At 33.0% G+C, this 24,269-nt stretch overlaps 2 protein-coding genes across 2 annotated transcripts; one reads left to right on the top strand and one right to left on the bottom strand.

The window, feature by feature from the left end:
* Nucleotides 1–1,178: 1,178 nt before the first annotated feature.
* Nucleotides 1,179–4,441, top strand: LOC131951407 (kelch-like protein 5). Its single transcript, XM_059313811.1, has 2 exons — nt 1,179–1,543; nt 2,524–4,441. Exons 1-2 carry the CDS (start codon nt 1,289–1,291, stop codon nt 4,390–4,392), a joined length of 2,124 nt encoding a protein of 707 aa, XP_059169794.1. The 5' UTR covers nt 1,179–1,288; the 3' UTR covers nt 4,393–4,441.
* Nucleotides 4,442–6,226: 1,785 nt separating this feature from the next.
* On the bottom strand, nt 6,227–22,378 carry LOC131951401 (thyroid adenoma-associated protein homolog). The gene is made up of 36 exons (XM_059313804.1): nt 22,285–22,378; nt 19,622–19,693; nt 19,326–19,509; nt 18,509–18,614; nt 18,247–18,401; nt 17,756–17,902; nt 17,432–17,552; nt 16,653–17,341; nt 16,251–16,360; nt 15,867–15,950; nt 15,386–15,572; nt 15,114–15,225; nt 14,277–14,450; nt 13,978–14,142; nt 13,616–13,725; nt 13,256–13,443; nt 12,845–13,047; nt 12,588–12,752; nt 12,231–12,367; nt 11,963–12,091; nt 11,764–11,868; nt 11,555–11,665; nt 11,041–11,157; nt 10,690–10,816; nt 10,196–10,418; nt 9,630–9,854; nt 9,216–9,426; nt 8,928–9,134; nt 8,598–8,833; nt 8,322–8,492; nt 8,068–8,188; nt 7,800–7,921; nt 7,530–7,608; nt 6,981–7,092; nt 6,492–6,652; nt 6,227–6,382 (listed from the first exon to the last, which is right to left on the bottom strand). Exons 2-36 carry the CDS (start codon nt 19,669–19,671, stop codon nt 6,269–6,271), a joined length of 5,658 nt encoding a protein of 1,885 aa, XP_059169787.1. The 5' UTR covers nt 19,672–19,693; nt 22,285–22,378; the 3' UTR covers nt 6,227–6,268.
* Between the last annotated feature and the right edge of the window lie 1,891 nt (nt 22,379–24,269).

Genomic DNA, 24,269 nt, shown 5'->3' with positions numbered 1-24,269 from the left:
AAATCAATAGCCAATTTTGAAACTTTTGAAAGGTGCGCAATTCTTTTTTCTATGAGATTCTATTCTATTTTTAAAAGTTTAAGTAATTAAAAATCATGTCTATATTCCAAGAAGAATATTCAAGAAAGTTTAGGGGAGATCACTCCCGGTTTATTTATAATGCAAAAGTGCGACGTCGCACCATCTGAACTCATCACACACCGTCACAAAATTACGGACCCCCCTCCCCCCTACGAGCGTGACGTCATTTATGGACGACCCCTTATACCGTAGTGTCTATCGTTTACATCAACCAAATACATTTTGCTAGACGAGTTAGATTCGTGTAATAATTTATAATTATTACATTATCAGATAGTCGGTTCAGGACTTGTGTTATTTTAGCTGATTTTCACCTCCCCGCATACGTCACACAGTAGCGTAGCGGGGGGGGGGGGGGGCGACATATGTCCCCTGGCGCCGACCTTCGGGGGGGGGGGGGGCGCCAAATTGAAAGTTTGAGGGGGGTGCAAATGAAAAGTTCGAGGGGGGGTGTAAATCGAAAGTTTGAGGGGGGTGTGCAAATGAAAAGTTCGAGGGGGGCGTGCGAATCGAAAGTTTGTCCCCGGGCGCCGGGAAGGGTCGCTACGCCTCTGACGTCACAAAAAAGCCGCACCCCATAAAATGACGTCATAACATTTCACACCCCCCCCCCCCCCCACCTCTCCAAAACCAAAAATTTAACCCAAATCATCTTACCTGTCCTTGTGCTATCATTTATTTGCGCTCCCATAGTATCAGTTTATAAAATATTGCACTATACTATAGAATCTACAAACATAGGCCTGCTATAACAAAATAAATTACTAGATCTATATACTATTTGCCTATAGTATTACTATTAGGTCAGGCCTGCAACCCTTCCACAATCACAATGTGTGAGTGCAGTTAGCAGTATCCTTTAGGCCTATGGCTTTAGTGCAACATAGAAGTAGCCCTATTGAAAACAGAAAAATAGTATTTCAAAGAAAATCCAGTACATTATCTGATGATAACATGTATTATAGATAGATTCTATTTTTTTTTTTTTATAATTAACCGATGACAATTTTCAAAATTGTTTCCTTTTTTACGTAAATGAAATTTACTATTTGCAAGGGAGACTACTACAAATTCTAAAGAATTGTCAAGCTAAACAATCAACATAAATTATGATGGGATAGGAGGTAATTCTGACTAAGTTGAGGGCTGTTGGTAATCTACTGGACAAAAAAATGGATTTATGTTGTGTTAAATAAAGCAATTAACTATGTCGCACTACGTCAAAGCAACCAAGAAGACATTCAGTAAAACTGCTCACGATTGCCTTGTTCGTCCTTTATTGAAACAAAGAGAAACGGGAGAATTATGCGACATTGTCTTAAAATTGAACGGTCGCCGGTATAATGCACACCGCGCAATTTTGGCCTTATGGAGTCCTTATTTTCATTCTATGTTTACTTGTGACATGAGAGAAAAAAATATTAGGGAAGTAGATCTTTCTGCTTCATTGGTACTTGAACAGGTAAACTCTTGAGTGTTTTTTTTTAGTAAACTAACTAAACTAAACTATTTAAAAATTAGTAAATGAAATAGTAACCTAAAGTACAAGTAAGTACTAAATACTAAATGATTAATTTATATGTTCATAGTTACAGTTACTATTATTATATTAATTATTACTATTATTTAATAGACATAAGCCTAATAATAATTATTAGGCCTAGGCTTAGGTCTGTTATTTTAATTGACTTCAGTTTAATTTTATTAGTTACTAGTTAGGCCTACTAAACCTACTAGAATCTAAGTATTAGTAAGTTACTATTTTTTTTAATGCTACAAGTTGTTAATTATTAATTATTATAATCAAACTTAATAGGCCCTAATTATAAATTATATATTGACAACAGAAGCTACAAATGATAAAGCATTAAAAAGAAAATGGCTAATGACCTGTTACCATTTTGGGGTTTCTTTTCCACCAACTTCGAAACTCACCAAACTGGTTCCTCCTATCTCAAATTAGTTTGTATTTCAAAACAAAGCATCGCTTGCTTTACACATTTACAGCTAATATTTTCAAAAACTCTTATAGTGTAGTACAGGGCACTCGTGTGTCAAGGTACCACTGTACTTGGTAATAATTTGATGTATTTATAATTTAATATTTCTTTTCATGCCCATGACTCTGTGAATATTTAGTTAAATTTAGGCACGTTGGCTAATTATTAAGAACTCAATATTTTATTGAAATGAGAATGTTGCTTCCATCAGTTGTGTTTGTAAACAAGCTGAAAAACATTTTAAAAATTGGATTATTTTTAAGTCAAAATAGATTAAATGAAAAGTCATTCAGAATATTATGTTATAGTAATAGCAAACCCTTAAGATGGAGGGTTCTTATAAAAATTATGGTGGTGATAGAACATCATCTTCTTATGTTTTCAAAAGCAAATTAAAATAAGCTTTTATTGTTTACCCTGATAAATGTTTTTTGTATTTCAGGATTCAGTCTTTAGCACAGTTCTGGACTACTTATACACTGGCTCTCTACCTCTCACCACAGAAACAATCACAGATGTCGTGAAGATTTCAGATTTTTTGCTACTGGATGATGTCAGAGATTTTTGCCAGCAATTTCTTTTAGGACTAGGCAACCTTGACCTTTCAAACTGCCTAAGAGTTCGATTCTTGGCTGATGACCACAACTTACCAGAAGTTGCTGCTGCTGCAAGGAGCATCATAGAGTCACGTTTCCATGACCACCTGATACAGCATGATGATATTCTAGAACTGCCATGGGTGTGGCTGGCAAAACTGTTGGAAGATCCTTGTGTTGTGCAGCATACTGGCTATAACGAGTTGCGTAAACTGATCACTCGATGGATTGACCATGATAGAGTAACAAGACTTCCGTATTACCAACAGCTCAATGCTACCATCAATTCGTGGATTTCAGACTATGCAAATGAAGCATCATACCTGGGTAGAGAACTGCGTAGCTCACTAGAAGGAAGGGATTTTGTTGCTTCTCGTAGTTTTGATTATCACCCAGTCTCTCCTACAGATGATTCCAGCAACGCAAACTTAGACAACAGTATGTATTCCTCATCAGAACTGCCTTCTAATGCTGACACTCTGATATCAGAGAAAATAGAAACTGGTCAGCAGAGCAACCAAGGATCTTCTCACTGCTCTCAAATTCTTTTCACTGTAGTATGTAACCAGGGTTTGAAGTTCCTCAAACTTTTCCTGTATAGTCTTGATGATCAGGTGTGGTACCATTTCCCTGTATCTGGTGAGAGGCTGTTGAAGTTTGTACCAATGAGACAAACTGTCTGTAACATGCTTGCACATGAAGGAAAGCTGTACATGTATTTATGTTCTTCCTTTCCTTACCCCACAGACATGTTAAAAATTAATATCCTCACTATTGACTTGCTTACTGGGCAACCTTCGTTATTTTCATTCAGGACTGTTGATTACTACAAACCAACTTACAGGACAACTTTGACGAACTTTCGAACTGCACCACCTGCTATGGTTATGTGCAGTGGCCAGTTGTTTGTTGTAGGTAACAAAGAAGGAACTGGTCATTTGTTTGCCTGTAATTTGGCCAACAACCAGTATGCCTGTTATCAGATTCCAAGTTCCAGGTTTATCAGCTTGGCTAGGTGTGTTGTAAGAAATGATCGCCAGATTTTTGTTTGGTATCGCCACAGGACAGGTCCATCTGAAGAGTTCTCCATAAAAAAGTCAGTGGGTTTTGTGCTGTTTGATGCTAAGATGAAAATTTTCAGTTCTTGGGAGCTAACACCACCTGATATTTCATACGATGACTTTGCAAAATGTTTCACTATGTGTGTACGGGATGACACTGTACACATCTATCAGCCAGGAGAACCTGCTATTATCCTAGATGAAGTAAGGGTAAAATGGGTCACGTCTATGCGACGTATTCCTACACCAGGAACTGAGTATATTAGGGAACCTCAGGCTTACGGGTACCAGATAGCAGTCCCAGCACAGGAAGGTATTTTAGTATTGAACAACTGGCAGCCTTACACAACGTCGTTACATGAAGTGTCTGAAAAGTTTCCCTGTGCCATGGCTCACATTCCCCCACCTATAGACAATGTTTCCGTGGCAACCCTAGCTGAGATACCTAGGTTTTTGCTGCGGAGCCTACAGCGATGTACGTCTTATGATGAAGCCTATGCAAGTGCTCTTCATGTGGCCATGCAGTACTCTGATGGAGACACAGACGACAGTGCTGGTTCTGTTCTTGAAGAAGCCAATTCAGACAATGATGAATATGAGTATGATGAGGATATTTATGAATATGATTATGAAATGGAAGGTTATGAGGTTTGAATTAAAATGTTCATTTAAATCAAGTCGTACGAAGTACAGCTTTTTCATAGTTTAACCACTTTCTATCGTTTCAACCACAACATAGATGATTGCTAGTTAAAATAACTTTGTGCTTCAGCTCATGTTTTTAAAAAAAAAATTTTATTATTTCAACTACAAATGTTTATGTTACTAAACTTTGTGTAAAGGCCATGTCATTTTTCAGTTTTATCATTTGTTAAACAAAAAATGTAACCTTCCTTTCCATGAGCTACAACACTTAATATTTTGTCAGCCTTCCATTATATAAGATGTCTTTTTGTGCTTGCACTTCCTTCTTTTCGCTGGTCATGAGTGGCATTCTTCACAGGCTCAGGATTTTAACATTGTTAATTGATGAGATGCTGGACTAGTTGTCTCCCCTTTAACCCTACAAAATTGTCCTTATATTTTAGTTGCTAGACTTTATTTATCTTTAAAAATAATCACAAAATTTAGTTGGCTATTCAGCACTTAAGTTTGCATAATTTTCTAATTAGATCATATAAAATATAAAGCTTCCACTCTGGTAAGCTTTATAAAATAACCAATTACATTCAAACCAATTACATTAAAGCCCATCATCTGGATTGATCATTATGTAACTTGTTAATGTGCTGATTAAGAATATTTGCATAAAATGTTACCTTAACTACCACTAAAATAAAGTTTTTGCACAGGCAGCACTATTAAATTAAGTATTTGATGTTTTCTATTAAAATTCCTTATACTGCCTCAGAACCACATTTTAATAAAAAATAATGTTAGCACTATTTTGTTTTGGATATTTTGTAATAAACTTACATATATTGCCCCAGTTACACATGTTAATTAAAAAAAACTTTATGCTATATTGGTACATTAGTGTTTACTTAAAGTTAAAGCTAATGTCCATAACTGTATAATGTTCTTGAATAATGTAAGAGAATAGAAAATTATATTTACACTACAATTTTAATTCCATTGTCGCTTACATTTTCATGTAGGTCATTGAATCTTCCAATGCTGTTGATAAAGTAATATAGGGCTGCAACTTTTTTAAGGTTATGTATAGATGATATTAAATATATTTTTTAAGATTAAGTTTGTGGACATTTACATGTTCATGTAGTTATTATCTTGAAAAAGTAAACTTAAAATCTCTTTTTTTGTTACTTGTTCTTTAAACTTTTCCACCTTGATTGTTTTTGTATATGTTAGTAGCATTTTTTAAAAATAACTGTGATATCTTAGTATACTAACTTATTTTAACAGTACATTTCTGTATTGTATAAAGTTTCCTCATCTATTACATTTTAATGTGCAATCAATTTCTGCAAGAGAGTAAATTAGGCAGGAGTATGTTTAAAATTTGTTTCTGTTTTTTTGTGCAATATAAAAAATCCTATCTTTAGGATAGAATTTTTAAAATAATAATTTAATTAGAAATTTTCTGTTGGTAGGTTTAATATTGTGAATTTTTATTAATGTGTAAACAATTTTTTTTTTTTGCCACAGAGTTTATAAGTATTTATAACTAGTCATTTTAGAACAAAGTAAAATTTTTAAAATTTCAATAAATTGCTGAAATAAAAGCTAGTTGAATTTTTTTGTGTATTTACCAGTATTAAAGTATGTGTTGTACAGTTCTTTATCAAAAAGTGTTAATTGCAAAAATATTGTTGACAACAACATAGGAGTAAGAAAATGATTTGTCATAATTAACTTGCCTGCCATCTCCCTCTTTGTCTTACAAAAGATAAAGACTTAAATGATTAGCATAAATTCTCATTTACCCTCTGAAAGTTTGAACAAACACTGTAGAAAATCTATTGTATCATTTATTTACAGAAAAAAAAAGTTCAGACTAAAAGTAATGTCAAGCTTGGCTAGAACCAATTAATAGAATATCAAGTTTGGCTGGAACTAGGGAAAACATGTTCCCTGCCTCATTCTGCTCTGGTTTGTGAAGGAATGGGTGCAAGAATGGCAACTGAAAAAAACAATTTTGACTTTTTAAAATATTTACTAATATCTGAATAAAAGTGCAATGTATCTTCATAACTATTAAATAATTATTAAAAACCATTAAATTTTTTTACCTCTTGTATGTCTACTATCAGCTTCAACAAATGTAGACCGTCTGCCGTAAACTCTTTGCCAATGCTGTTCATGCTATTGACATATACTTTGCTGATCAAAATTATTCCCAACAATGCAGACATAACTTTACTGTTACTGCTCATGTTAAATGCTACTTCATCTGTGTGGGCAGTAGGACATATAAAATCTCTTTAAAAAACAGTAACAAAATCATTTGAACACAACAGCTATATATGCAAAATGTTTTTAAAAAAAAGTTTTGTATACTTATAGAGTGGACTTGGTTTTGAACACTGTACATACTGTAGTGAAATACCTTTCTCATACCTATTCACTCTTATTTACAATAATTTTTTTATCAAAACTTGATTTTAAATATTTTAAGGATGATAATATATACTTACATTAATTATTCATCCTAATTCTAATTTTGTTTTTTCCTTAATGACATTCTTCTAACTAAAACTTTATTAAAAATGTAAACATACTGGATAGATTTTTCTTTATCACATTGACATGCTGAAGTAATTCTTTTAGAACAGACTCTATAGTTGATGACAAGAGCTGTAGCACAACTCCCTGAGAGGCCAACATCTGAAGGTTAAAAAATCAATATAAACCCCGTTTTAAAAAATCAATATAAACCACGTTTTTAAAAAATCAAGCTATTTGTTTGGGAGTAGATATTGTTTAGCAGGTCCCTTGCTAGAAATCTTCTATAATTTTAGTTATGATTATAGGTAACTAAATTAGATTTTACTGGAGGTGATAATTAATTCCTGGAAATGTTTAGTTGCAATTATTGACAGCCAGTGTGCGTATGATTTTTTTATAACACTGAATGGGAAAGGATGGTAGGACTGGAGAACACATGAGTGCAAAGCTAAAAGTCTTAATCCCAAGCTTAGGCCATAGGATGCCTATAAAATAAATTTAAAATTTTTAGAACAAATAATTCTAACATAAAGGTATTCATATCAAACATAACCCCCATTGTTTATAACATTGTACTAAAAATATAACTAGCCTACCTGAAGAGTTTTGTAAGCCCACAATTGAGAGATAAATTGCTCTGACAATATGCTGTCAGTCTCTGGTTCAAACAGACAGACTGGACTTGGATAAATAAAAACAGAAAAAGAAATACAGCAACAATTGGTTGTATTTTTTTATTATTTTAAATTATGTTATTGGTGAGGTAATTTATTAAAAATTGATTTCTTAAAACTGTAGAACAAACTGCAGTGTTAATTAGGAGCGTACCAGATAACTGTTAACTGAAATAACTAGCAAAAGAAATAAATTACCCAGATCTGAGATGAGAAGATATTGCAGTGCTAAGCTGATGGGGTGAGTACAGAATGTTTGCTAATGTGGAGATAACACCAGCACACCAACCAAGTTGTTCAACAATCACTTTTGATAGAATCTTTTTTAAAAATTGTAAATAATTATCTTAAAATTGTTTCAATTCCTGGTTATTTTTACACCAAGATCAAATAACTTTTTAAAACAATTATGTTTTTACAATATAACCATTCTAAATGTTGACTTTGACAATAAAATATTCATTACGTGATAGCAGAATGTAAAATGCAAAGGCTTGATTTCCATTAAGCTACAGAGAAATGATGATACATTTAGCCTGGCATCCCTCTCTGTGTCTTCCAAAAGATGAAGACTTGCTTTCACTAGGCTAGTGTAGGGAGATATAAATCAAGATTATTTCTCTGAACCTTTTCTTTAGTTTTCTCAAGTTCATTGTTTCATATGTATGGCTACAACTTAAACTGTAAACAATTTTTATTTTTAAAATCTTGGCCATTTACCTGACAGCTATAATGTCTGCATCTGCTGAATCTTTGTGAGCACAACAAAAGCCAATGATATTTTTTCCGGAAATACAAAGTGCATGACTGGCCAAAAGTCGAATATTTTCATTGGCTGATGGTTTGGTGTAGTTTAAAAGTTGATCACACCACTGAGACAAACTGCCTAATCTAAAAAATATAATTCTTTAATCAACTTGGCTTATGAGTTAACATACAGTTAATCAAGTCAAAACTATTTCATTATTATAGTGTACAAAAAAAAGGTTTAGTTACATTTGTTTTAACTGTATAAAGTCAGCACTGGCAAATACTAATCCATGTAAGGAAAATATAGTTGTCTGAGCACATTGTGCTTGCACTGATACTCTTGAAGCAAGCATTAAGAAATCTTTTAAGTCAGAGTACTGTAAACGTAGGTTGCCTTTTACTTTTGTGGCCAGAATAATTTCAGCAGATTTATGTAAGTTCACATGATTACTCTCCCTTAAAATATAATCCTTAAGAAGTTTCTGTGTAGAAAAAAAAAGTTGTTTTAGATAATTAAAACAATGCATTCCTACAATAATTCATATAGAAAATGACTAGTGATTGTTCGTAAAATACCTGAATACAAATATCATTTGTAAATGCATCTGTATTGTTCTCTTGCAAGCAGTCTAAAACTGCAGACCTGACAGCTTCCTGTGTAGATACTAAACTTTCTGTGATGATGTTGTCAAGTTTTACTCTCAGTTCTACACAACTGGGCATCTCTCTCTGCAGTTCAAACATCAGCTTGACACACACACTCATACAATGATCACATGATACCTAACCAATGAAAAAATACAATCACTTTTGTGAAATAAAAATTTAAACTATAAAATGCAGATTTTTAAAAAAGTAACTCACTATAAGTTGATTTTTCGATGCCAAAAGAGAAGTGAGCAAATTTCTTGCAACATCCCACAGATGCGCAGCTAGTGACGCTCCTATCTGTGTCTGAGCTACAGCTACACACACAAACTCCAACATGGCTGATGGTATGACAGCACAGGATGAACAATTCAGCAGCCAACTTTCTTGTACCAGGAACTCCACCAGACTTCTACACATATTGTCACTGGAGCAAGCAATAAAGTATGAATAAAAACATATTTCTAGAATTAGTGTTATTTATCCATACATTCATCTAAGTGGTAATGGAGGTTTTGGCCTGCACCACCACCTTCTTGTCTGCTAATTTGTCTGCTAGCTACTTCCATTTCTGGAAATATTATCGTAATAGGGAAAAAAATTGACTGTATGTATAAAACCATGACAAACCTAACAACGCCTGTAGAGATTAAGCTCAAAGCACTCAGCAACCATCCATGTCTCTCGTTCATTTTTACTTCCCTTTGTTTCAGCCTGTCTAATAGGTGCTGCATTGTGGTGTCCACTTCATCTAAGGGAGATAATGCTACATAGGCTTGTGCAGCTAGTTTTCTCAGTGAATGCACAGGGTTGGACAGGAAGAAAAGAACTGCATTTTGCAAGGAGCTCCTAATGCTGAAAAATAAACAGTGAATAAATAAGTATAATAGCGCTGTAAAAAACAACAGCATAAATATATAAATTTATATATATACCTACAGTATCCATTATAGCATTGTAGACATTTAAAAACAAACACATATTTTTTTTTACATATTTTCTGGGCTACTGCTTAATTTTAATAATTAGAATTGGTATTAAAATAAAGGTAAATATATGTTTTAATTGTTTAAGTCATCTTTAACAATAATGAAGTTTAAAATCTCAGGCACCACCCAAAGTAAAGGTTAAACAATATTAGTTTAACAATGTCATTTAATTGTAGTATTTTTAAAATATTTGTTTCTCTTACATACTTAGAACTATGCTGTTGTGAGGGTGACATGCCTATGCTTGAAAGAAGAGTTAAAATAATGTAGAGGGATGGCTTAACTGTAGTTCTTGAAGCCACATATGCCAGCAGTTTGTCATGAACAAACAGCAACAGCTCTGGGTACAGGCCCTCAAACTCTTCCAATGTCATGTTATTGTTATTGCCAGCTGTGTTTTTCTGTCCAAAGATTCTTGTAATGAGTGTACCTGAAATCAAACAAGGAGTCCTTTTCAGAAGCAGATCAATAATTGTTTTGTCTTGTTATTTATGTTTTTTCAGTTTTTTTCTAAACCACTTTTGAAATTCGACCACTATTTTAACATAACAAGAAAAGTACTAGAATTTTTGTTATTTTAAGAATGTAGGCCTATATATTTGATATGGCTAAAATATTTTTGACTGTTTAAGTTATCATAAATCACTTGTAAAGCTTTGTGAGGAGGTGACAAAGTAAAAACAAGACACACCATTACTTACTTATGAGTTGAGTTGCAGCATTTCTTATTGCCCACGATGAGGAATCAAATCCCTCTACCACAAGGATGGTCATCTTGGATAACAAAAACATCAAGACAGGAGCAAATGATGCATCACAGAAAATCACCTGGATGAAAGATTATATTACTAAAACTATTCTGTTTTTTATTTACACTTTAGTGTGCTCTACAACACAATTAGAGGAAAATGTAACAAGTTAAAGAGTTACAAAGTTAAAGTCTGGTTATTGAAACTTTAAATCTATTTCAAACAGCATAAAAAAAAAATTTCAAATAATCAAGTTTATTAAAGATACTAAATAAGCTTTAAGAAACAAGTATAAGTGTATACTTTAAGTATGTTTAAAGCATGGCCTTGACTTAGATCCTGAAGCTGGCTGCAGTCCGCGGGCAAGGGACGAGAGGCAATCAAATACAAATTATTTATTGTTGAGATCAACAAAGTGTTCTGTGAAAGGACGAGAGGCAATCAAATACAAATTATTTATTGTTGAGATCAACAAAGTGTTCTGTAAAAGGACGAGAGGCAATCAAATACAAATTATTTATGGTTGAGATCAACAAAGTGTTCTGTAAAAGGACGAGAGGCAATCAAATACAAATTATTTATTGTTGAAATCAACAAAGTGTTCTGTAAAAGGACGAGAGGCAATCAAATACAAATTATTTATTGTTGAGATCAACAAAGTGTTCTGTGAAAGGACGAGAGGCAATCAAATACAAATTATTTATGGTTGAGATCAACAAAGTGTTCTGTGAAAACAGAAAAAAAGGTCTAAAGTAAAAGAGGATTTTGGCTGTAAGATATAAGTGACTTTTGAATAAATACAGAAGAATTAGATTACATCACCAGACTTGCGTGATGCCAACAGGACTGTTTGTACTATAATGGGAAGACCTGCAGATCTTCGTGTTACAGACGATGTTAGTGAATTTCCTGACAAACTATCAAGAATCTGCAGATATAAAATAACAAGCTTTATTTATTTTGATACTACATTTATTCCAGAGTAGATATCTATAAAAAAACTTGTTTTCATTTAAGTTCATTGACCTGTTGTAAAATCTGCTTTGGAATATTTGACAACTGTGGATCACTTGCAGACATCAGGGAACAGCAGAACTGAAACCAACCTTCTCTACATCCTTCAATGGCACCCTAGAGATAAAAGTTGAAAGCAATTTTGATAGCTAATTGTAATTTGATATTCCTGTGTTAATAAAACCTAGAGATACTTTTTGTGTAAACTAACCCTGTGCCGACAAGTTGTTAAAACTTTTACAAATGTGTCTCCAATTGCTTGAAGCTCATTGATGGAAAGGCAGCATTCATTATTTAAAACTCCTACTCGAGTTACTTCCCCTAAACAAGAGCAGCTCTCCTACACAAGTAAAAAAAAATACAGCTTTTTAATAAAAAATTTAAATAACATAATTAACCAATAATTACTTTGTTAGTAGTAATTAAACAAAACATCTGACACCACATCAGTAAGAAATGACACAAAAATAATCCTTTACTCTGAGGTTAATCCAACACCAAGACAAAAGCAGCTGAAAATCTGGAGAAATGGACATTTTGTCTCCTTCCACCTCTTCATCATCAGAAATCAAATTTTGTAAAGCAATACCCATATCTGCAAATGATGGGCAATCCTCTGAAGACAAAAAAAAAAAAGAGATATATCAAACAAATTATTACAGATTAAATTACCCAAAGTTGAAAATATATTTTTCTTAAAATTGTAAAATAGTTATTCGTTTTTTTTTTAAAAACATTTTTAAAACAAAGAATAATTATTTATACAATAAAAAAATTTTTTTTTAAAAATAAAAAATACAGTATTAAATGTTCCTCTTAATATATGACAATGTTACCTAGAGCCTTCCCGCCAGAAAGTACATCTAGTATCAATGTGACAATTCTCTGCTGAATGGCAACAATATTTTTCAAAATGTGACCCCCTGCTTCACTAGATAAAATGGTCCATTGTGAGCACTTTGAGATATCAGCCAAAGTCCTGGATAGGCATTCTGTAATACCTGAAAACAATTGTCTTCATTAGACTCTTGTGATAAAATAACTATTTACATTTGTTTATCAATACCTAGGACCACATACAAATAAAACTAACCATGAATTGGGTGTAATTTAAAATTGACAGCTAAATCAAGCAGCACAGAATCTAATGAAGTTTTCACTTGACTGAGCAGCAACTCCACAAATGAAAGAACTGGATCAGTAGGACAGTCACCTGAATCCACTTGATGTTCAACTTCAATCTTTGAAGTTTCATTCGCAGTAATGGAAAATTTTAACCCACAGCCTATAACATATCTAACAAAGATAGAATAAGTTAAACAAATATTAACTTTTTTAGCCAGATGGTCAACATTAACCCACCAGCTTGTCTATCCTTTCTGCCAATAATCAAATACTCAATTTTAAACTCAAACTAGTGTGAATTGGGCTTTTTAAAGATTCAAGGTGTATGATTTGTAGAAAAAACAACAACTGTGTGTAACTAAAACTAAAAATGACTCACCTATTGAGAACTAATGACAAGATGAGAAGACCACTGTGATTTTCATATGCTCTAGGACTTCCTGTCAGCTCAAATGCATGTCTTAACAGGTGTAATACAGTTGCTCTATCTTCTGAGAGTAAAGATGTTTGCAGTGCCTCTTTACAGTTTAAAAATTTCATCAGCAAACTAAAGGCTTGATTCTGGATCTGAAATTTTGTAAATAATCAATCTCAAGTAATTCTAAAATATTAGAATGTTTTTCATAGGTAAAGTTTCATAATGTTATTAATGCTATGGATAAGCCTAATTACTGTAGATACACAAGTTACAACAAGAAACTGACACACAAGTATGGAGGAAAAAATACCTATACAGTACCTCCTCTGCACCATCTTCAAGACATGTTAAGATAGAGAGGAAATATTCCTTTTTGAAAAAATCCCACAATCCTTTAGCTTGAGCAAATTTTAATAAATGTTGAGATGATTCTGAAATTCAATAGAGGCATGTATTAAGTAAAGATTTAAGCACAGTGTGTATTTTTCTTAGGATTTCACTTTATTTCTTTATTTTGTAATGTCTGTGCCTTTTGCAGATAGATTTTAAACTAAGCACTATACAAACACTAGGGTCAACACAATTTTTTTTTATATTTCAGAATTGATAGGCAAACAAAATAAAAAGAAGTCCTACCTGCTAGCTGTATGAGAGTCTTGTACAAGATAAAAAGAAAAATTCACCTTTAGCTTTCCCTTTCTTTGAGGTATCTTGGTCATCATACACTAGAGTGTCAAGGATGTCTGAGAGCAGGTCAAACACTGTCTGTCTGCGCTGGTAGCAGCTGCCTGGTGCAAGACTTAACATCAAGACTTGATACAACCAATCAACAAACTGGAGACTCCAAGCTGCAGATAAAAGATTTACCTTTAGCTAGTGATTAGAATTCACCATTGATATTATCATATAATATTTATTAATATTCTGAGTTACGTTTTTATAAATGTACATTTTTTTAAAAATTAGATGCACCAGTACTTACATAGAAAATCGTCATTTCTGTCCTTCCTGACAGCAGACAGACAGCTGTCTCTGATTCTTGTCAAGACTTTTTTTAGACCAGAAGATAGGCTTTGTCTGAATGGTGCGGAGTCAGTTTTAAGGTTGGCTGGAATAAATTCTCGTAGAAGCTGGGCTTCAACTTGTGATAGGGGCTCTGTAAATATTTATACCTTTACAGTAAACATATCTAAAAATAGATAACCTTTAAACTATAAATTTCCCTCTGATTAGCAAACTAATTTTAACTTCTTGGACCCACTTTTTCTGTCCATGTTTTGAACCTCCGTGTCCTGGCAGACCAATAAATCGATGTGAGAAAACTTACCCCAGATCGAAAGCCCCAAAAATAAAAATGCAATGTTAAAAAGAACGTAGTTATTCTACTCATGGTAAAGTCCTATCATGGCAGCGCCCACAAACCAATTTTTTTTAATTTATTACTTAAAGTTTACGAGGAAAAAAAAAATCAGCATACTACTTATACCCATACCTACCCATGTCTGAAAGAAGGATTACCTACTGTGAGGACTGGCAGACTAAACAGAAGTACTTCCAATAAATTTATGTGCATAAGTTCATTAGAATAATAAAATTAAGCTTGTTTTTATATTGGTAGTCTTCATTTTTCATTTCGGGGTCAGGAGCTAAGGGTTCAAAAGGTTAACAATGATTTCTTTACAGTAATTGTTTAAAAAATATGGCTGCTAAGGGTTCAAAAGGTTAACAATGATTTCTTTACAATAATTGTTTAATATATATCTGTTAAATATAAATAAAGTAATGAGAAGAACTTTATCACCACAAAAAAAAACACTACCTGCTTTTTTCATAGTTGTGGAGATGAGCATGAGTGCCTCAGCTCTGGTGCCTTCATCAACACACAGCAAAGCTTTCTGTAACAGTGGTAAGCTTTGTGTTGGCAATGGCAGCTGGAGATAAAGAAATATTATTTTAACATCTACAATATCACTATTTTTTTTTTATAAATCTGGCAAGCCACCACATGGGAAAAGATAAATTATATTTTCTATATTGTTTCAACATATTTTGCTAAAAGGGTTAAAAATGGGCTCCACTTGGACAACTCACATGTAAATGTTCACGTACTACACGAGACACAGCCACCCAACCAAACAGATATCTGTCTTTTTGTTGTTCTAGTGTATTGTCTACAATCATTTTATCCTCCAAGCAGCAAAGTAATGCAGAATAGCTGTGTGGGACAAGTTTTAAAGTAGGTGGCAGCCAATATGTGCAGACCTTAAGTCTTTGCAACCTGAAGAAATGCATCACAATTATTTTATTGATTATCTGTACAACTTAAGTAATAAATATATAAAGCAGTATAACAAATTAAACACAGTAAGAAATAAATTTCAACAAATGCAGTTCTCAAATACTCAAATCTATACATTTATAAATTTACAATATTAACTAAAATAATTATTTGGAAAATCTAAAGTGTATTTACAACAATATTCATTGGTAACAGGTGTTGTTGCTACCTAGAAGAAATAAATCCTTACACTAGAAGCAATAAATCTGTAAGCTAGAAGCAACAAATCCTTACATATCACTGGTTGTTATTCCTTTGATTAAAACAGGCATCCATATCTCCTTCCAAACATGCAGTGAGTTCTCTGAGTGTTCTTCACTAAATTGATCAATGAATGATAACATGAGTACATGTAAACAGTTAAAATGTTAGATGCTAACTAATTGTGTGCATCTTAATTAAATTGGCATTAAGAGCTAAGAAAGAAAATTGACTTTCCATTTAGGATTATCACATAGCAGTTCAATACATTAAATGGTATTGCTAAAACAAAGTAAAAAAATGTGTATATATATACTAAAACAATAATGTGTCTAGGGCATGTATAAAAAAAAATTAAGAAACTTTGAAAAAATATGACCGAAAATATAGGTAACAATGAAAATAATAATTACTAACACAGTTCTTTTTAGAAAAGCCTTATAGACATCAGAAGCTGTGGCTGCCATATGGTTTGTTTTCATACAACACAATAAATCTTCTTTAAGCTGAGGGTTTTCATCAATAATCTAAAACAAAAAACATGTCAACATTGATAACAAATAACATGAAAAGGTGGATCAATTTCATTATATTAATCTCTAAAATGGTAATGCTAAACACACCCTAAAATAATTCTTATTGATTTGACTTTTAAATTTAGGAATAAAAAAATTTTTTGAATGGAAGGAAAAATGTAAGAATGGGAAGAAATAAGCTTCAAGCAGCTTGAATTTTACAAATCATACAAAAAAATTAATGGCCTAAGAAAACGTCCAAAGGTAGCTTAAAAAAATCTGAGCCAACAAACTGCTGACTTACCTGTCTACCATTAACATAAGGCAACAATAGAGTGAGAGGCCTGTACCTCGACCGTGACTTCCAAGAAATGCTCAACACTCTATTCAACAAATGCTTGCCCAAGTCCACATTATCACTGGTACCACTCATTACATTTTGGTGCCAGATACTCAACATATGGGAGAATATTTCATGAACAAATTCACTCACACCATCTACTGGACTATCCCAATTCAGCCAAATACATGATAACGTCAACTCTAACACGGGACAATTTTTTGACATCAACATAATTTTTCTATTCACTGAATTGCTCTGATTATTTTCTTCCCTGTCTATACCTTCAGCAGAATTGGTTTGACTAAGACAACCATAACCTTCCTTCCCATCCTTTATACAAGCTTCCTCTACAGTTAATTCATGCACACAAGCTGTGGAGAGGTGAATTGTTTCAATCTGCGCTGTCTTCTGGTACCATAAAGCAAAGAGCTGAAAGGCTAGATAGTGGTGTTCACTTGATCCTTTACATAATTTGACGATTTCTTTAAAAGTGTGTAATAGCAGAGGGACCTGCCCCATACACCAAGTCTTTTTGTCACAGGTAACAAGAGCTCCCTTGATGATGGCCAACACATGAACTGATGTATCTTCTGGTATCTGGTATTGTCTCATGTTGATATGAATCCTTTTATAATTAAATGTGGTCTTTTCTGAAAAATATAGTCATCCAATGTATTTCTGAGTAAAATAGAGGAATCATGACATGATTTCAAGACATGAATTAGTTTTTAGGTACCTACCTTTGGTGAAAATGGAAATGAGCTCTTTGAAACCACTCCCAACAGATTCCACATCTAACATTAGGTGTAAAGCCATTGCTATGGAGGTTCCCATCAAAAGCAAAATGTCTCTCTTTGAATTCTATTAAAAAATTGTTTTTTTTTTTTTTTAAATTATTAATGGCAGAAATAAAAATAATGGGGAAATTTGAAATTACTAATTAACAAAAAATTAAACAAAAGTCAAAAGCTATGAAATAACCAGAATCAATAAAAGCATTATATGATGATATTGTTACTTCTAACAAATAATAAAAATCAATGCAGTCTGTTTGTTGTACTAACCATTGAAAACAAGTCCAGAAATAATACAAAGATTTTCTCCCAGTCATGAAGTAATGTTTCATTAATATTGGATGCCAAATTCTCTTGTACATTGCAAAACAAACTCTGAATTTCAGCAGCAAATTGCTGCAGTACTTGGATACTGAGCTAAGGAAATAAAAACTGTGGCCTTTTAAAAAAATTTATTTTATTCTTTCTGAAGAAAATGTTTTTTAATTTTAATCTTTTATTATGGTTAATTTCTGTTTAGAAAGTTGAGTTGGATAAAATTGTCAAAATCTTCAAACACTAAAAAATGTTTGAAGTGGTGTTTCTATAGCTGAATAAAAAAAACCCATTAAAACGGATGGTATAGATTAAATTTTGGCTTTATTGATGTTATAAATTAAAATAATTGAATTTAATAGTGATGAACAGTGCAATTATTTTAATTTCATTCTGCTTTGTTAACAAACAAATAATTAATTTTGGCTATATAAAATTGTACTTACTTTAAAACTGTGATGAAGGTATTCTTCTAAACATGATCCCTCTATGGATTTCTCAGACAAACACTTTAAAGTATCTTTTATTGTGACAGTTACAGATGCAAAGTATTTCTTTGAAATCTCCTTTACTTCTAAATTTTGTTCCAGTAATGCAGAAACTTCAAAACAAAAAGATTTAATTGCTAATAATTATACTGTGAAATTATAACTATGTACTTAAGCAATTTTTTTATTTTTAAATGTATTAAAACTGTAATTTACTTACAAAGTTTTACATTTGATAGATTACTGTTGGAAAGCAAAAGCTGCACTGTGGATTCAATCTCTATATTCCAACTTTCAATATATCTTTTGGGTAGTAATTTAATTATCTGAATATAAGGAAACAGTGTAGGAGATATATATATATATATAAATGAATAGTTGTGTGTATGTGTTTGAAACTGGGTGAGTGGGTCTTTTATGCATTACGACACCTTTCATAAGAAAACTTTGAGAAGATTTATACCATTAAAAAATTAAAATATTGCCCTGGAGGTGGTGTGCTGGGAGGGCACCTGAGATTCCTTATGGCTACCTGAGCACCTGCAGTCAGTTGATTGGGTATCATGCACTGGGGACAGGCGTTAAAACTGTACCACAGTGTCCTTAGGCACTCATAAGGTCATGTGACTTGTCCATCCCAGGCTATACAATCTATTATTAAAACAAAACCGGTCTGTCCCCAGTACCACTGTGAAAGTTCAACTGGTGGCTCCCACAAGCACCCTTACACCTGTGCAGTCAGCAAGGGGTGTTCTAACTCACCAGTGCAGAAGGTGATTTATGTACACTGAATGTTTGGGTTTTTTTTTATCAATTATTACAACAATAATAATGATAAGTGTGGTGGACAAAAAATATGGCCATGCATCTAAAAATACATAAATTAGTAGCAAGTGAATGATATCATAAAAAATGGCCTTGAATTTATTTTCTTCTGGGTATTCTAGGTTTTATATATATGAACATCATAAAGCTAAATTTTTGATAAAATGTGTTTGATATTGTTTCACTAGTATAATTTATCAAAATTTTACAACCTTATCCAACATTCTGGCAAGTTTTGGTGAGTTCAATGCATGGCAGTATGCTGTGGTGATTGTTTCAATCAGAGCTTGTTTTGTTTCTTCACTGGCATTGTTAAAATCTTGTAGAAACTCTGGGCATTTTAATTTCTGTGAGTAATTATCTAAAGACTTGATCAGCTTTGAAATATCTCCTGATCTGAAATCAACAAATTGTTGTGCTTTAAAACATTTACGAAAGCAAAAACCAACTATTTTCTAGTTCATTACAGTTATCTTACTACACAATATCTAAATGAATTATTTATTACCTGTAAGCAAGAAGATTTACCAGTACAGTATTTAACTCTGCAAGAGCCATATTTCAAAGTGGTTTAGTATTTCTGAAATGTAATAATATAAATAGGCATAATTATTAATAGTTAAACTATTCACACAATAAGATGACAGAATCCAACTGGAAATGTGTATTGTAATTATATGGTACTTGTTAATTAGCTATTACTAAATGTTAGTGTTTTCATAATCAGAGCATTAACTGTTAACCCAAAACAAAACATTAAACAGCATGATACTAATTATAATTATCCTGCCCAATTAAAAAAATCTAAATTTTAACCTATAGTATAGTTTTCCATATCTTTCTTTAATCTTTTTTCTAAGTTAATGTCAGTATATTTATATATTTATATATTTATATTTTACACTAACATTAACAGAGTTTTAAGTTTTATATTAATATTGTTGTGCAATGCATTTTTATCAATTTAACATTCATGTATTAGTAATTATTGCATTTTTAATAGACCTATTGAAGATATTGATGTCTTATAATAGACTCATCAAGTAGGTGTGTTAGGTTGTTACTGGTATTGTAATCTCAATAAGTTTTATGGTTAGAAAAAATCAGATTGAGAAGAGGCATATGGTAAGAGTAGTGGTTGGGTTAGAGTAGGTTGGACTGTTATGTGAATGTTACTTGGATAGGGTGAGCATTGACTAACATTAAATTTTTAAACATTAGCCATTATCATTAGACTTTTTACAGCCTGATTAGTCAGTGATTTGCATGCCATCTGTGTATTTTAGGGCCCCCTTTTTTTAAGAAGATCCTATTCACTGTATTTTAACCCTCCCCCTTATTTTTTCCCTTTTAAAGTTTAATTTAATAAAGTCGAAGTCTTCTTGTTGAAACATGCTCTCTGCTAGATAATCTTCTATCTATATATATAATTATCTTCATGGAGACCATAGAAACACCAGGCATCTTTGCCACCGCCCTCATCCTCGCCTATCAGGTGAGGTGTGGTTCACCCCGAATGTTTACAATAGTAGAGACGGCCATTAGGGGCAGATAATTTAGTTTTTAAACGATTTGAAACTAAGGGGAGATAATATGTTCTGCTTGATATTTTCATTATCGTCTGTAAACGGCTGCTTTCACTGGGCAAGGTGGCGAAGGCAGGGGGGTTAGGGTAGTGTCAAATTCACAAATTATGAATTGTTGATAAGTAGAAAATAAAACAAGTAGATAGTGGCATATGCTATATCGCGGGTCAGCTCGTATATATATTTCTCTTCATGGAGACCATAGAAAACACCATGCAGCTTAGCCACCACCCTCATCCCCACCTGTCAGGTGAGCTATGGTTCACCCCGAATGTTTACAACCCTAGAGCCGGGTTAGTGACGGCTATTAGTTAGGGGCAGCTAATTTAGTCTTAAATGATTAGAAACAAAGGGAAGGTAACAATTTCTGATTGATCTTTTCTTTGTCTGTAAACGGTTGCTTTCACTGGGCAGGGGGGAGGGAGGGTGTAGTGTTGAATTCACAAATTATGAGTAGCTGATAAGCAAAAAATCAAACAACTAGATCTAGATCTAGATGGCGGCTTATATTACGTTGCGGGTCAGCTTGTAGAAAATTAATAGACTAGAAGTACATAAGATAAACTCAACTCAACTCTTATATTATTTATCTTATATTTTTTATTGGTAATCTATCGTTTTGGGTACGTAAAATCGCCCGCGGCTATTAATGTAAGAAAACGTTACCTCATTGTCAAGGCTTTAATAGAAGTTTATTGTGATATGTTTGTGTCAAATATTATAGATAAATGAATAATAAACATAAATCAATGGCTAAATATATCAATACAGGCCAGAAATTAACTTTAAACAGCAGTGTCTGCAAGCAAGATTTGCTATATAAAAAGCGGCCATTTGTAAAATAGAGTGACTTCCGCCTGAATCTCGCGCTATAAGTCAATAAAAATAAAACTTTAACAAGATGGCTGCTATAGTAAATGAGCATGGTTGCATCTGTTGGAAACATCGCTGGTGTTCATTTATTACTGAAAAGTTTTAATTCAATTGTTTAAAAACAGGTACATAAATGAAACAAGGAAACATTTTTGTATTTTTCAAAACATAAATCCTCCTCAAAATGTGAAATAATTATTAAAATGCAAGGAGTCACCTGTTTTTCACATTACTAGTCGCGGCCGATTTTACGTACCTAAAACGATAGATTACCTTTTTATTTAATATTACTATTTAATTTATTATTTTATTTTCGAAGTGTCTACTCGGAATAAGATTTTTCGGCAACAGATAGTTCTGCGCATGCGCAGTAACCTATGGCTAGGGTTAGGGCTAGAATGAGGGTTAGGGGTAGGATTAGGGATAGGGTTAGGGATAGGATTAGGGATAGGATTAGGGCTAGGGTTAGGGATAGGATTAGGGATAGGGTTAAGGATAGGATTAGGGTTGGTATTAGGGTTCTGCGGTTGTAAACACACGCATGCGCAGTACCATCGAAAACATCGCCGCTAAGTCGTAGTTTCTCTCCATTGCGCATGCGTATCGCATGCGTATCTTATTCCGACTAGAATCGGCCTTTTATTTTAGGGGCCTATATAAATTATTAAATTCTATATTAAATATTTTTAATAAAAAAATTTTATAAACTTACACTTTTAGATCTAGATCGATCTAGATCTAAGTGTTATATTGTAAATACTAAATAGAGGCCAGAATTCAAAACTAGATCTAGAGTAATAATAATAATATGGTAATCTATCGTTTTGGGTACGTAAAATCGCCCGCGACTTGTAATGTGAAAACCAGGTGACTCCTTAAATTTTAATAATTATTTCACATTTTGAGGAGGATTTATGTTTTTTAAAATACAAAAATGTTTCCTTGTTTCATTTATGTACCTGTTTTTAAAGAATTGAATTAAAACTTTTCAGTAATAAATGAAGACTAGAGATGTTTCCAACAGATGCAATCTTGCTCATTTACTATAGCAGCCATCTTGTTTAAGTTTTATTTTTATAAGCTTTTAGCGCGAGATCAGGGGGAAGCCACTCTATTTTACAAATGGCTGCTGTTTATATAGCAAATCTTGCTCTCAGACACTGCTGTTTAAAGTTAATTTCTGGCCTATATTGATATATTTAGCCATTGATTTAGGTTTATTATTCATTTATCTATAATATTTGACACAAACATATGACAATATACTCCTATTAAAGCCTTGACAATGAGGTAACGTTTTCGTACATTAATAGCCGCGGGCGATTTTACGTACCCAAAACGATAGATTACCATAATATGGATAATGGTAAAACGAAAGTTCAGTGACACACTCAGTCAATGTGTCACGCGTGTTCTCAGAGTGCGTGTCAACAACACATTCACATTGTTGCTAACCCGGCAGGTGTGCTTTTGGGAACAGTATATTAGCCTAGTCTGCAGCAGTTTAAAATTTTTATAGAATATATATTTATTTATTTAATCTGAATTTTCCGTCGGGGTGTATTTGGGCAGTTTTGTCAACAACGACAACGACAGAATTTTAGAGAGGTCCAGATTTAGTCCAGACAGGCTTAGAAATCTACATGTGTCTTTATAGATTGTATTGATATAGCCTTGGTTTTTTTTTGTTTTTTGTTGCGCCGTCCAGCTATCTTTTATAATAATAATATATAGCGCTCTTCTGTATAACAGTATAACACGAAGGTCTCTAGATCGGATCTCGTGGCACTTTCTGACCCCCCCCCCCCCCCAAAAAAAAAAACAACATACACCAACATAACTCCCCTCATCACAAAATTCCGATTATCTTCTTACCCCCCCCCCCCCCCCCCCGTCTGTGACGTCGTTTAAATGGACAACACCTATAAAAGATACCTGAATACTTGTGCAGAAGGGTGTTATGAACTGTGACGCAGTGTATAGGCCATAGGCCTATTTTTTTTTCTAGAAATTATAACATTAAAATTTGACGATTTTGTAAATTTCATTTAATTGGTTTTAGGTGATCTAGCTTTTTAGAATGACAATATATGAATTTTAAAGATGAGCCCTCCGTCTCCACCCTCCCCCTCCATTTTGTAATCTAAACTATTCCGCCAAAGTACATAGATCTAGATCTAGATTCTAGATCTAGATCTAGTTGCTTAAAACAATATATTTTTTTTTGAAAACGTGACTACTGATTCGCTTTTTCAATTAGATTTATATAGTCTCATTGTATGTAGAATAAATAGGCCGAACAAGCAGGAACAACTAGATTGCAGATCAATGCATAAAATCCGTCGGATAATATCGCGAGTATTTGGGAAACCTCCTAACGTTACTTCCACAGCTAAAAATAGTATAATAGCTTGTATGCAAGGTTGCCCTCCGGGGTCATGAATGTGAAACGCATTGCTGACCTAAAAATGTAGGTCATGAAGGCTCCACAAACTCTCCAACAAAATTGTAATTTTATTTATTTTGCTTTACAAAAAAGTGTTTGTATAACGCGTTTAACTTCCATCCACTTTATGCATAAAAACATAATTATTGTAGATCTACATCTGATTAATCTTTATATTGCGAAATTCTATGTACAAACTATAATTTGTACAATAAGGTTTGGAGATTAAAAAACTAGGGTCAAGCAACATT

Source organism: Physella acuta, unplaced genomic scaffold (assembly GCF_028476545.2).
Source record: "Physella acuta isolate Inbredline_101_S28 unplaced genomic scaffold, ASM2847654v3 ptg000811l, whole genome shotgun sequence".
In the NCBI taxonomy this organism is placed as follows: domain Eukaryota; kingdom Metazoa; phylum Mollusca; class Gastropoda; family Physidae; genus Physella; species Physella acuta.
This window is presented reverse-complemented; position numbering and strand designations above follow the sequence as displayed.

What these genes read in the sequence shown, in the direction of transcription:
- LOC131951401 (XM_059313804.1), bottom strand. Translation starts at nt 19,671, where the DNA reads ATGGCTCTTGCAGAGTTAAATACTGTACTGGTAAATCTTCTTGCTTAC. An exon ending in TTGAAGATGGTGCAGAGGAG is followed by an intron (nt 13,444 to 13,615) that starts GTACTGTATAGG and finishes ACAAAATTTCAG; the next exon opens with ATCCAGAATCAAGCCTTTAG. An exon ending in TAAATTACACCCAATTCATG is followed by an intron (nt 12,753 to 12,844) that starts GTTAGTTTTATT and finishes AATTGTTTTCAG; the next exon opens with GTATTACAGAATGCCTATCC.
- LOC131951407 (XM_059313811.1), top strand. Translation starts at nt 1,289, where the DNA reads ATGTCGCACTACGTCAAAGCAACCAAGAAGACATTCAGTAAAACTGCT. An exon ending in CTTCATTGGTACTTGAACAG is followed by an intron (nt 1,544 to 2,523) that starts GTAAACTCTTGA and finishes TTTGTATTTCAG; the next exon opens with GATTCAGTCTTTAGCACAGT.